Source organism: Natator depressus, chromosome 5 (assembly GCF_965152275.1).
Source record: "Natator depressus isolate rNatDep1 chromosome 5, rNatDep2.hap1, whole genome shotgun sequence".
NCBI classification, from domain to species: domain Eukaryota; kingdom Metazoa; phylum Chordata; order Testudines; family Cheloniidae; genus Natator; species Natator depressus.
In genome coordinates, this window is record NC_134238.1 from 101,547,178 (window position 1) to 101,559,313 (window position 12,136).

A 12,136-nucleotide genomic window follows, 5' to 3' on the forward strand; every position below is an offset into this window, starting at 1 on the left:
GGTTCCTATGGGTAGGGCACTTAGAACTAGGGTTAGGGTTTGTATGGCTAGGGCACTTGGAGCTAGGGTTAGGGTTCCTGTGGGTAGGGCTCCCCAACCTAAGGTTAAGGTTCCTATGGGTAGGGCTTCCTAAGGTTCCTATGGGAAAGGCGTGGTGAGCTAGGGTTAGGGTTCATATGGCTAAGGCTCCCTGCCCTAGGGTTAGGTTCCTGTGGGTAGGGCACATGGAGCTGGGCTTAGGGTTCCTGTGGGTAGCGCTCCACACCTTAGGGTTAGGGTTCCTGTGGGAAGGGTACATGGAGCTAGGATTAGGGTTCCTGTGGGTAGGGCTCCCTGACCTAGGGTTATGGTTCCTGTGGGTAGGGCTTCCTGTCCTAGGGACAGGGCTCCTATGGGAACGGCGCGTGGAGCTAAGGTTAGGGTTCCCCTGGGTAGGGCTCCCTACCCTAGTGTTAGGGTTCATGTGGGTAGGGCACATGGAGTTAGGTTTATGGTTCCTATGGGTAGGTTTCTTGCCCTACGGTTAGGGATCATATGGGTAGCATGACTGGCACTAGGGTTAGGGTTTCTATTGGTAGGGTACTTGCAGCTAGCATTAGGATTCCTATGGGTAATGCACTTGGACCGAAGGTTAGGATATCTATAGGGGCACTTGGACATAAGATTATGGTTTCAAAGCGTAGGGCAGTCGAACTGATTTAGGGTTGGTATGCATAGGGCTCTCTCACCTTAGAGTTACGATGGTTTGGGCACTTGGTGCTAGGGGCCCCCAGGTGCATCCCTCCCCCCCCCCGCCATAGGAACCTTAAGCCGCGTGCAGGAGACGTTCCTATTGGAAGCCTATGTGTCGCTCCAAGGTCCACAGTCAGTGGCATCTGCTATGGGGACAGGGTCAGGCTAGTCCCAGAGCGGCTGCAGTTAACGGCAGCGACGGCGCGAGCGCACGAACTCGCCCCTGAGTAATCTCAGGGGGTAGTTTCCCGAGCTCCGGGACAGGGCAGGGGACGGATCTACAGCACCCTCCTTTCTCGTGCGCCTGCGCACTCCCCCCCCCCCCCCCCGATCGCTGACGCGAGGAGATTGAGGGCGTTACGGCTGCCGCGCAGCATCACTTCCGGAGTGTTCTGCCGTCAGGCCAATCCACGAGCTCGTCTCTTCTCCCCCCTCCCCAGCAGTGGGCGGAGCTGCCGACGCGCCGTGGCTCTGGTCCCGAGGCCGTGGCGCCGGAGAGAGCCATGGAGGCGGCCGCAGGGGCGACTGGCGCGCGCGGAGATCGGAGGTCGGAGCAGGCGCCGCCGCCACAGCAGAGCCCGCCATCCCGCCGCTCGGAGCAGTAACCACCGCCGTGTCCCGGCGACGCTGGCCAGGACCGAGCTCCCGGACCCGACCCCTGCCCGCCGCCAGCTTCCGGGACCCTCCTGAGCCCCGCCGGCCTGGCCCGAGCCCCTTCCTCCCTAGTGCCCCCTTGAGCTGCCCGGGGCGGCGGCCGGAGGCGCTCCGGAGTCCCGGGCTCCCCCATCCCGGCGGCTGGCGCCGTTAGTATGCCCGCCTTCCCCGCTGCCCCCCGGGTGCCTTCCCCACGCGGCTCGCGAGACGGGACCGGGCCGGGAGTCTGAGCGGCGTCGCCCGGGCTGGTGCCGGCCCGGCCCAGTGCGTACTGAGCCCCCTCGTCGCCCCCCCGGAAAGAAGGGAGTCTCCGGCCATGTATTTCCTGAGCGGCTGGCCCAAGAGGCTGCGGTGCCCTCTGGAGACCCTGGAGCAGCCGCTGCACATCCAGACCGACCCCCAGAGGGCTTTCTTCGCAGTGCTGGCCCCGTCCCAGCTCAGCATCTGGTATAGCAGGGTGAGTATCGCCCTGCCAGCCCAGCCCCCGCTCCGTGTGCAGCCTCACCTGTAGGGAGCGTGTGTTCCTCCCCTTCCTGCCCACTCAGCGCTGTGGAGCTGCAGGACTAGCTCCTGTGCATGTACTTCTGTGTTTGCAAAGCAGTCTTGTAAGTCAGACCAGTTGCACAATGCTTCCCTAGTTATTTGTAACGAGTCGCTACCATGCAACTTTTTGAAACCAGGCCCTTTGGTTTAACAGCTTCAGTTACTTAAATGCGAAAAACCCCCCATTAAGCTTCTTGTTCTTCACTTGTCTTGGGCAAGAAATATTGGGAAGTCTACTTTCTTTGCTCACCAGTACAGTGTTGCAATCTTGAGTTGTGGATACCCTGTATGGGAATGTTTCCAAGCATTTGTTTACTGAAACTTCCAACGATGCCTCTTAGCACTTTGTAATGGCTGTTCATAATTCCCTCCCAAAAGTAGAAGGTTAGGCCGAACCTACTTCAAGTCTCTTTCTTGAGCTTCTTTGAACTCAGAATTGGAAATCTGAGGGAGTCCTGAAATGCACATCAAATGAAAATCAATTAGGTCCCAATCCTACAGTGGACTGAATGCTGTTGTCCGCTTGCAATCATTTCTGTGATGGGGGATTTTATGCAGACTTTTATTCAAGAGTAACAAGGCTCATAAAAATTAACTTTTGAAACGTTTGCTACTTAACACCTTATATTGAAACTGAAAACTAAAATCATGCAGTTCTGTTGTTTACTTTCTGTACCTCACTCAGTTTGGGCAATGAAAATTGTATAATCGGTGTCACATAAGATTTATCTACGCAGAATGAATGGGGAAGTTAGTGTGAAATAATTGGTTCTGAATTTAAATTGTAACAGCTGTTCAGCACTAGTTCCCCTTGTGGAAGCTTATTCTGCATGGAGAGTGCCTTTTTTCAGTTTAGGTTCATCCATTTCCAAAGTAGATTAAACTGAAAAAAGCACTTTTAGTGCAGATTAGGAGTGTCCACATAGGAAGTTAGTGTGGAATAGTTATTCCAGGCTCTTCCCCATACAGACAAGCCCTTACTGTTAACTTCACCATCTGGTTGTCATTTCTCTGACACACAACTGCAGTGTTGGGATTGGAAACATTGCAGGGAATGCTATTCTTTAAAAGCCGAATTTAAGCAATTATACTAGACTGGCATTCTAAGGAGCCTTAGTTTTTAAAAGTAGTAAAGTCCTTAATATCTTCATCAATGATGCCAATGAAATTTCATCAGGTCTTGCTGGTACTGGGCGATCTGCATTGTCTATGCATTAGCTTCTGGGTGGAGTGCAGGTGTTGGTTTTTAACCTATAAAGCCCTACGTAGCTGTACTTGGGGCTGCATCTCTGCTACTGGGATACTGAGTCTAAAGTCTCACTTTCCCAGTTTAATGGGAAAAGGCTGCTTGTAGGGTGCTTTATTTGAAATGTCCATATCTTTAGAATGTTTCTCTCTGGCGCATCAAAGCCCAGATTTGTTAATGTTATGGATGTGGTATAACTGTAATCACTTTACCCCATGCACATTTGGGAAGAGGTGGGCTGAAGCTAGTGAAGCTATTGTTGGTAGTTTTGTTGGCAGGTATTACTATGAGCAGTCACAAATACATATTTTTAATTGGTAATTCTAAGTTTGTTTTGAAATATTAACTGTAGTTATAATCGCATTACAGAGAATTTGTGGATTTCACAAGATAATGAAAGCTGAGCAACTGAGGGAAAGATACTTTTACTGTTTAAAACTTACTTTTGTTAACACCTGTTTAATGCCAAATAAAACGTTTTGGAGAAAAAGAGTAACTTTCTTAGGGTTACTTGTGGCACCTTAAAGACTAACAAATTTATTTGGATTTTTGCTCATGATTTGTGGATGTTCAACTTTTATTGCATAATCTAATCATGGTCTGAAATATTATGCACTAGTTTAGATCACTTTATAAAAAGCTTTCTGTTATCAACAGCAGAGTCTCAATGGTAGAATCACAGCTTGCATAGAAAGTGTGAGCTGTTTTTCTGTACTACAAAATCAAGAGTAAGGTGAATCAACACATCTGATTCTGAGAGAACTGCAACCCGTATGTCTCATTGCAGTTGCACATGACTAGATTTGTTTGTGGGCATTCATCACTATGCCTACAAAAGTGTGAAGGGAAAAAAATCTTGTAGTATTTTTCCTATAGTATTGTCACTCCAACTTTTGCCACATGCATAAAGTAGCCTTTGTGAAGTTGATGCAACTTCCTTTAGAATTTGCTGCATTTTAGAAAAAGAAAACATCATCAAGCCAGCTTCTGAAGACATGCTAGTCTGGAGCTTTAGTGTTGTCTTTTCACAAGCAGAAATGAAAGGTTTAAAGGTGTGTGTGTAAAATTTGTGCTGCTTGGTGTTGAAGGAGCAAGTTCTGTGAGTTACAGTAGGATTTTTAGGCTCTTTCTGTATAGGCTCTAGGACGTAGTTTTAAATAAGCACAGGTACAAATTGTAATAAAAGGGAGGGGGCATCTGACAAAAAGGACTATTGGGTTACTCTTACAGTAAACAAGCCAACTTTTCTGTTACTATGCATCGTTCTAGGCAAATGCTTTTTAGCAACAGTATGTTCCACAGTTTGTAGATAAGGCCCAGTTCTGCATTGGTAACCACACATGTACTTCTGTTGACATCAGTGGGACTTTGCAAGGATACTCACACAGTTCCTAAAAGCTGTATTGGGGTCTTAGGTTGCTTTGGAGATCAAATGGAATGTTCTGTTTGTTCCGAGAGCAGAATAGGGAAGCCAGCTGTTTGTTTTCTGTGGTATGTTCAGAGATGTTGTTTTTCTGAGCAACCTGTAAAACTAATTAGTGTAAATATTTATATATCGGGGTTTGTATTACAACCCAGAGTGTCCATTCAAGTTTCTGTTGTGGTAGCCTTGCCAGCTACTTCACCTTGCTTGGTTCAGATGTCAATAGAAAACAATCTAGCTTAGTTTCATCTTTGCAAGTCTGTCCACTAGTGTGAACCGTTCCTATAACTTGCACCTCTTTTCATCATCAGTGGAGGCACGCTACTAATTTCAGCACATGAAACCAGGTTGTAACAGTAGCCATTGCACTGCTAAATTCTGTGTCTAGGTAGGCTAACTTGATCACCCATTAATTTGGAACTAAATATTCTAGTAAGGAAAACAGTATCTTCACTTCCAGAAACACCACAAATTTTGCCCAAATAAAATGTACTCTGCTGGCTATGAATCTTTTTAGACATGCCTTTGAATTGCAGCAATGCTATGAAGTAAAATTATTTTGTAAATCAGTATAGTCAAACTTTATTAATTTATGCATCCTGTGACTTACATGCATAGAACAGTTTATTTCAAGTTTTCATAGTGTTCTCATAAAGAAATGTACAATATTACAAAGACTTCATAGTATTAATAAATAATGTAAAAGTAATCACATATGAACAAATAATTAAAGCTAAGCTGGAATATATTAATGAGACTTTTTTCCACTTGCTACTGAAATGCTCAAAATCAAGTAGCTGGTAATTGGTCTAGTCACTAGTGGAAATTACTGAAATTCTAATGAAGATACAGAAAACACAAAAAGCATGCTGGTAAGGTACAAATTAAGGAAATAACGCCATTTTAAATTCATTTGATCTTGGCTTACAACTAACGTGACATTTCATAAGTTTGGTCAAAATGGTTGCTTTTAAGTAGACTAGTGTATGGGTAGCTTGAATTCAGAAGCATTCCTGATCTCGTGTTGAATCTTGATACCTTGTGTGTATGCATTATGATACTGTCTTTAATTACGTGAGCATAGGGTGGATAAAAAGCAATGATCTTTTTAAAAAAATCAAAAATTGGATTTTCAAACTTTATATCGGATTCTTTTATAGGTTTTTTCCTCAAAAAGCAATCTAAAGAGAGTTTTAATTAAGATGCATTATAGCTCAAAGATATCTCATCATGGAATAGGGATTATAAATTCTAATTCTATAGTATGAGACAATATATTCATGTAATGTTTAAGAAATGTTTTGTAAATGAGTTCCAATAGTTTATGGACTAGGGACCCAATTTTATGGGGTTCTAGGGGCTTCTGTATAGATTATTCAGGTTAATCTTCCCATCTACCCAGTGGGACTCAGTGCTCAGTCTAGAAGATACCATTAGAGATGCTTAGTTTTGCAGTTCTTAAACTGTGGATTTGTGTCTCCAGAGATAACATGCTTGATAACGGCAAAAAAATGTTTTAAAATTAATAATACATAGAGGTGAGAGAGAGTTAAATAAAACAATTTAAATGTCTGTCTGGTGGTGATCTCCTCCTAGCATGGCAAGAAAATCCTCCAAATATTAATTAACATGTTGAATTGGAGATAGTTCACTTCCCAGTGGCTTCATAAATATCTGCTTCAATTACCTTTGGTAAATGAAATAATCAAACAATCATTCATTTTCTGATATAGCTGTAAAACTAATCTGAAAAGTTTTCAAAATAAATCACTTTAACAATGTATCGTGTGTACCTTCTAAAAATGAAACCTATATCTGTCTCTGGGTTGTGAAGAATATGTATTAAGGTTATAACAACCAACAAGAATACACTTTTATGTAGAAATCTATGATTAAATAGTCTTCCTGACTAGTGATTTAAATCCTGATTTAAATCAATTCCATCCTGCATGAGCACATACTATTTTTTCTTTAACATATAGTTATCTTGTTTTTAGCTTCCTAGGTATTTTTTAAATAAAACTGAATATACAAATTCCATCATGTGGCATCGTATTGATGCCTACATGATTCTTCATGAGAGTTTGGACTTTTAGATCTACTGCACAGACCTCTGTCATTTGAGCTCATAGAGTAACTGATGGTGGTAGGTTGTCATCCTCTGTATGGACCACCAGTAGAGGGCAGTGGGACACTTTGTCACTGGATTTCACAGGAGTCTTGGGTTGCATTTCAGACAATGGAGGGCTCTAGTGGGCACAGACTTTTTGTTTTCATTACCCCAAGTTTCACCACTTCTGCCCCATGCTGTCCAAACTGTCTCTGTCCTGTCTCTTCCCAGCCTTTGGCTCTTTATTCCAGTGCTGTTCTCCTCACCTAATCATTCCCAGTCTATTTGCCCAGCAAGTTCTAGTCTCACCCTCTGGCTCTTAGTTACAGAAGAGACAGTCGTCTTATTCTGTTTCAGTGCTTAGCCCCAGCTTGTCCTGCAGCAGGGAAAGTTCTGCTCAAACTTCGTGGAATCAAGCAGCAAAGTTTTAGCATGTCTACTGTGATGTGCAAACTGCAATTTTTGAAAGGTTTTTTTTTTTTTAAAAACTTGGCCAGATTTATGTGGATTTTCACGCGGAAGGCAAGAAATACATCCTTGCTACAGAAGTTACCCCTTGCTAAATTCCAAGTTTCTGACCAAAGCGCAGGAGCAAAACATTTTTCCTAAGCCTTGTTCTCAGAAATTTTGGCTGAATTTTTCTCCATAAAATTTAGCCTGAGACAGACACCTGGTATAGAAAAATTTCAGCCCAAATGTTTTTTGGCAAAATTATAAGAACCAAAGATACTGTAGTCTTACAGTGAGCAGTGTCAGGCACTCTTAATAAGTGGTAATACCAGCCCCACCTATAATATTCATTGCCTGTGTATTATATAATAGCACTTGATCTGGTGTCTGAAGCTCATTTATATAGGAAGTGGTCTAGTTTTAAAAGTTGTGAAGTAGGTTTAGTAAGTATATTGAACATCTGTTGCAATGTACGTAATCCCTTTCAAAAGCAGTATGCTATTCTTTATCAACTGTACAGTAATGATGTCCCTGAAATTCTGTTTCTTAGCATCAGAATAACTTGATTTTATTTTGTGGCACAATGATACTGCAGTAAAAAAAAAACGAAAAAGCCATATTCCTTTACCATTCGGACATGAAATGTAACTGCAGTTTTTTACTCTTTCCTCAGCCCAGTGTATTAATTGTAAGCTACAAGGAATTATCAAAACCAGCTTCTCAGTTTGGACCCTATAAGCAAGCAGAATGGAGGCCTGACAGCACCATGATAGCTGTTTCAGTAAGTAGAGAATTGTTTTCTTTGAAATTGTGATGTTTGTGTGTGAGAGAGTGAGTGTATATATCAATCTTAACTAATGCCAAAAGGCCTTCTGTGCCATAGGTAACAAGTCCCATATAAAGACCAACTATACAAACCGTAATCAATATTGATCATTGGTATAGCACCCAGTTCTCTCATGCATGATATGCATAATAAAAACTTACAGGAAAGCTAGTTTTGAATTTTGCACAGAGGAATATTGTGGATGTTCATTATTTGTATTACAGTAGTGCTTAGGGGCTCCAGTTAGGAATCAATACCTCTTGGTCCTAGGCGTTTTACAGACGTGAAGTACAAAGACAGTCCTTGCCCCAGAGTCTACAGACAAGACTTAATAGATGGTAAAACAAACAGGTGTGGAGAGGGAAAAGGAAGGATAAGTAAGAGTGTTTAAAAAAAGAACATCTTGCTTGGTAAGTAGTAGCCATAGCTTTTCAGCTGTATAGACATCACAGTAGGAGTGAATCTTAGAGGATAAAGTAATGGCTTTATGGATATTTTGAGGGAGGTTTTTCCTGTGCATAGGTAATGGCATGAGACTGAGCAATGGAGTGCTTTGAGAGAGAATCTGAGCGATAGGTAATAAACGCTGGGAACACTGGAGCAAGGGCAGCTTTCAACATTATGGCTTCATGCTGCATAGCTACTAAATCAGATTCATTTGTGAAGAACTTTAAAGACAAGAAGCTTGTATCTTATGAATGGAAAAGGCCAGTAGAAAGAAGCTGGCAGTTTTCCTAGCAATTTGCTTGATCACACTATCTTAGCAGCAGCATATTGCGTGGATTTGAGAGACAAGGTTGCAGCAATAAAGGCTAGAGAGTAGATTTCAGTAGTCAAGATGTAAGATGAGTTTTGGTAGTGTGAAGAGGAGGAAGGCTGTATCTTAATTGTAAAGGAAGAAACATCAAGATTTGGATATGGCCTGGATGTATGGGTCTAGAGAGAAGGCCAAATTGAAGATGACATCTAGATTATGGGCCTGAGTGACTGGGAGGCTGAGGAAGATGGTGTGTGGGTGGGTGGGAATCATAGAACTGGAAGGGATCTCAAGAGGTCATCTAGTCCAGTCCCCTGCACTCAAGGCAGGACTAAATATTCTAGAGGAAGGTTTAAGAAGGATGGTTATCATGAGTTCAGTTTTGGCCATGTTGAGTTTTGTCACTTGACATCCATGAGATGTTAAAGACCAGCGAAGAAGTAGGTTCAAATGGTATGTAGAGGTAGGTTTTTGGGTCATCAGCATAAAGTTGCCTGAAGTTGTAGGTGTGTGAGGTTATCCAGTGATGATAAAGAGGGGCACAAAAGAAGGAGCCCAGGTTTAGTCATGTAGGACCCCCACCAAAATTTGGAGATGAGGAGGACCCACTGAAGAGTGATTGGAGAGGGAGATGTTGAAGTCGCAAAAGCCAAGGGAGGACAAGATTGCAAGAACATAAATATTTGAGGTATGGAGTGGGATAGAAAGGAAACTGGAAGAGAACTGCAGAGTCACCAGTCCATATGGAAAGAGATTCTGTCTTCCTCTCCAATTTTTGTATAAGGACAGTGAGTTCTGGTTTTGCTGTTCTCAGGAGTGGTGTTGCTTGTATGCCTCAGCTGCAGTGAGAGACCAGTACATTAATTTTCAGATGGTTGGAAGGCTTTAAGTACTGAAAGCTTAGCTGTTCATCAGGTATACTGCATCTGAACCACATACACAAATATGTTAGGTATAAATTCTTAAAATATAAATTGTCTTTAGCATTTTCATTAGTAGTTGACCTACCATATTAAAAACACAAATCTGTGTAAGATTTTTTAGTAGAAACTCATCAAATATTGTACAAATCTGATTGTTTACCATGTAGTCACTTTTGCTTTCTTTAGTAAGTCCTGTTTTTGTCTATGTACTATAGTAGCCTTACAAAACTGTCAAGAAAATCTACTCTCTGAAGGCTAATATGGAAGGCTAATAATTATTTACTTATCAAAACCATTATTCTCCCAGATTGACTGGCCAAGTATAACTTTGCAATAATGCTATGTAGCATTTTTCTAGCTTCACTGCTAGAGAAAGAAGGATCTTTAGTTCATCCATATTCTAGCATTACACTTCTGGAAATCAGGTGAATGGCCAGGCATCATTTGACTAAATCAGTCTTTTGTGCTTCTTTCTCTGCTGCAGTCTTTCCTGGACTTAACTAAAGTATCTGGTAAATTGCTATCATGGTGCTCAAACTCCTTAAAAACCACTATTTTAACCTACTGAACTCTTGTGAGTAAAAATACAAAATGGTTCAATAAAATATATACAGTAAACATTTATCTCTTCATTTTTTCCCCCTGTGTATATTATGGCAGAGTTTGAGCCTAAGGGCTTTACTCTACTGGCCACCTCTATTCCAAAGCAGCACATTAGCCAGTGATCTTGCCGAAGTGTAACAGCAGAATATGGTCCAATGACACTCCCAGGGAGTGTCTAAGCAATGTAACAGGGAAGAGTCTGTGTTCATCAAATGATGTACGTGCTCATGTTTGTACCTAAAAGGGATATCGGGTATTAAGATGAAGTACATATGCATATGCTACAGGTCATGTATTAATACCTGAAGTGGTTTTTCTCACACAAACCATGGTCTTCCAAAATCATTTCAGTTTCAAACTGCCAAATGTGTTGCTGCAATTAGGATTGAAAAAGCTAGCTTCATGAATGTTTAAATTAAGCTAAACTGCTTAAATATGCTGCATAATATTAACAAATATATTTTTGGGGTGTTGAAAAGTGTTAGGACACTTTTGATGTGAGATAGATGTGCTGTATTGTGACTCAGAGTTGATTTTTTTAGTAATCGTCTGGATAAGTTACAGTACTTTAGAATGTTTTTATAGGACAGTGCTTAATATATTGCTGATGCAAGGTGGTGGAAATTCTAAACTCCCATGTCTTCAAGACTGAGTTCATGCGAGTTTCAGTTTCATAAACTAAAATAACCTACATTCATAATGAAGGTCAAACCGTTGTTGAAACGTAGCTAGTCATGAGGTTTCTAATATGTTTCATGTTATAAACACAAGCAAATTTGCAAGACACAAATGAACGTACTGTAGTTTAAAAAAAAAAAAAAAAAAAAGTGGGGTGATCAGCCTTTGGATAACTTGTGCCTTGTGCCTGAAATTAAACTTCAGTCAGATAACTGGCATTAGTGAATCTTAGAAGGGTTAGCAGATGTGTGAATTCAGGGTGCAGCTTCAGAGTCTTATTCAGGTGAATAAGGTGCAGCTTCAGAGGCTTAATTACTTCCTGCTCAAGAAAAGTGATAGCACTAGCTCTCAATTAGACAGCCAGAGCTATATACATTCTTGAATTGGAAGATAAATCTGTTGCCCTAATAATATATAAAATTGCTTGTGGGGGGAGGGGGAAGAAAGCTGTATACCCTTGTTTGTTTTTTCAGCAAGAGAGAAATTGACTGCATGTACTGAGTTTTACTGTTCCCCAGATGACCACAGGGATGTCAAATGCAGAAATAAATTGAAATTACAGTAGGTAGCAAAAGCTACTTCTCTAGGGACATTATTGTTACTTACATCTATAATGGGCACAAAACGCTTCCACTTCATCTTGCTGTTATTTTCCTCTTCCTTTTTTGACCCTGCCTCAGGCTGTGCTCTAGGCTGAATCAGGAGTAGGAACAAATGTTTGTATGGTGTCTAGATTAACATTTATAATCATGTTAGTTCTGTTCAATTGCCAGTCAATTACATTATTACAACAGGACCAAAAAGATTTAGTCTAGATCAGGAGTTCTCAAACTTCATTGCACTGCGACCCCTTCGGACAAAAATTACTACATGACCCCAGGAGGGGGACTGAAGCCTGAGCCCATCTGAGTCCCACCACCCTGGGCAGGCGGGGACAAAGCCAAAGCCCGAGCCCTACTGCCCCGGGCGAGGGGGCCAAAGCCCAAGGACTTCCACCCCAGACAAGTGGCCTGTAACCTGAGCCCCACCATCCCGGGATTAAGCCCTCGGGCTTCCAAGCCCTACTGCCTGGGGTCGGCTTTGGCCTCGGGCCCCAGCAAGTCTAATACCCGCCCTGGTGACCCCATTAAAATGGGATCGCCACCTACTTTGGGGTCCTGACCCACAGTTTGAGAACCGCTGGTTTAGATT

At 42.2% G+C, this 12,136-nt stretch overlaps 1 protein-coding gene across 3 annotated transcripts in view; it reads left to right on the forward strand.

The window, feature by feature from the left end:
- Window positions 1-1,642: 1,642 nt before the first annotated feature.
- RIC1 (RIC1 homolog, RAB6A GEF complex partner 1) overlaps window positions 1,643-12,136 on the forward strand; it is a 79,497-nt gene continuing 69,003 nt past the window's right edge. For all 3 annotated transcript variants that reach the window (XM_074953323.1, XM_074953322.1, XM_074953321.1), the window contains exons 1-2: window positions 1,643-1,843; window positions 7,832-7,939. In XM_074953323.1, coding sequence (XP_074809424.1) covers window positions 1,703-1,843; window positions 7,832-7,939 — 249 coding nt within the window. In that variant the 5' untranslated portion in view covers window positions 1,643-1,702. The remainder of the gene's footprint in view (window positions 1,844-7,831; window positions 7,940-12,136) is intronic.